General features: G+C 41.9%; 1 protein-coding gene across 1 annotated transcript; it reads right to left on the bottom strand.

The window, feature by feature from the left end:
- Positions 1 to 246: 246 nt before the first annotated feature.
- Positions 247 to 1734, bottom strand: LOC112200864 (F-box protein At3g07870). The gene has a single exon (XM_024341871.2). It carries the CDS (start codon positions 1666 to 1668, stop codon positions 448 to 450), a length of 1221 nt encoding a protein of 406 aa, XP_024197639.1. The 5' UTR covers positions 1669 to 1734; the 3' UTR covers positions 247 to 447.

Genomic DNA, 1734 nt, shown 5'->3' with positions numbered 1-1734 from the left:
AATGATGATTAAAATGAAGATGATATGACTTGGATATCCTCTTAATGCAACTTGTTTCCGGCGGTGAACAGCAATCCAAAAGGGTTTGAACCACCCTGAAACTGAGAATCTAAGCAGCAACTCCATGCTGACTTCCAGAGTTTGAGGTTGAGGGGATTGGTACTTTGTTAGAGATCATACAACAGTAGAACTGTAAAACTGTTTTGTCACAATTCAGAGTAATAATTTGTTAATGCTACAGTTTTGATTCTCCAATTGTTACCCACTAGTTTAGGAAAATGAGATGATAGAAACATGAACGGGCTTATCTTAATCAAAGCATTACCACAATTAACCCAAAAATGTAAAGACAAATTACACTAATTAAGGAACTACATATGCAATAGTAACCTTGAGATCAAACAAAGCGGCTATACAGAATTCATAACTCGTTATAACCATCACGTCCTAACCCCTTAAGGCATTGGCAAGCGAAATAAAGCTAGGAATATGGGCAAATGCTTCAACCATATATGGTACCCCATCAATCTCAAGTGGTACAAAACCTCTTTTCCCAGGAGTATAAACATGCAGTTTATACTTATCCAACAGCAAGACTTGCCCCTTCTTTGTAAACTTCAACACTTGAGCAGCAGAAGAAGATCGAGTCCAGTGACCAAACAATTTCCCAATCATGCCTGACGATTTTTCTTTGACAACAAGCTCTTTGGTCCAAGACTCCTCAACCCCATAATCTTTCATCATCCACACATTGATGTTACTTCCGGACCGAACAAACACAGAGAGCCAACCTTCCAGGACTCCAATGCTAATGACACATTTTTTCAAACAACAAGGCGGCGGTGGCAGCTCTCGGAAACTCTCATTTTCAACGTCAAAGGCACAAATCGAAACAGAACCCTCACTAGTTTGAACAATCCAATGAAGAACCCCATTCAGATAAACCCCATATGGTTGGTACCCAAAATGGTACACACAATTCCCAATGCTTCTCCAAACCCCAGACCCAACAGTCAAAACCTTCAACTCTCCATGATCAGTTCCTTCACTTGGAGAAGTAACCACAACTACTTTATAAACCTCATTACTAGGACAAAATCCAAACCCACAAACAAACTGATAATCAATTTCCATACTAGGTGCTGGAAGTGTTAAAGACTCACCGATAATGGGGTTGGAGATATAAAGTTGGCCACAGTTGAGCCTATCATACACGCAGAGCAGGCCATTGCAGGAACCCACAACTTGCACACCCCGAGTTGGGACATTAGGGTCTTTTGGGAGCCTAATTACGACGTCGTTCCTGCCGGAGGCCTTGTCTAGATCAATCAAGAAGAGCCTTGGGGATTTTGGGTTGATGGTGCTGCTATTCTGGAGCAAAATGCAAGTGGGTGTTTGGGAAAATAGAGACTTGGTGAAGTGGGAGTCCGAGAGTGAATGACGCCATGACTTGCACACAGAGCGGCATTGGATGAGGGATTTGATTGGGATTCTGGAGAGGATCTCCAGTATTATGTAGTTTGGAAGTTGGAAAATATCGAATTGATTATCATGCTCTTCTTCTTGTTGGTCAGTGTTGGTTGCTTGGTGGGTATGCTTGAGTTTGATTTTCTTCATGGCTGGAGAGAGGAAAGCTCTAAATGTAACGGCTGAGTATGAGATCTGCATATGCTTAAACCACCCAAGGTGAAACTGGAATTAGTGGAATATACAAAGTGGGCGAGTGGATGGTTA

The sequence above is a fragment of the Rosa chinensis genome, chromosome 4 (assembly GCF_002994745.2).
Source record: "Rosa chinensis cultivar Old Blush chromosome 4, RchiOBHm-V2, whole genome shotgun sequence".
Classification (NCBI taxonomy): Eukaryota; Viridiplantae; Streptophyta; class Magnoliopsida; order Rosales; family Rosaceae; genus Rosa; species Rosa chinensis.
Note: the sequence above shows the minus strand (reverse complement) of the source record. Positions and strands in the feature narration are given on the sequence as shown.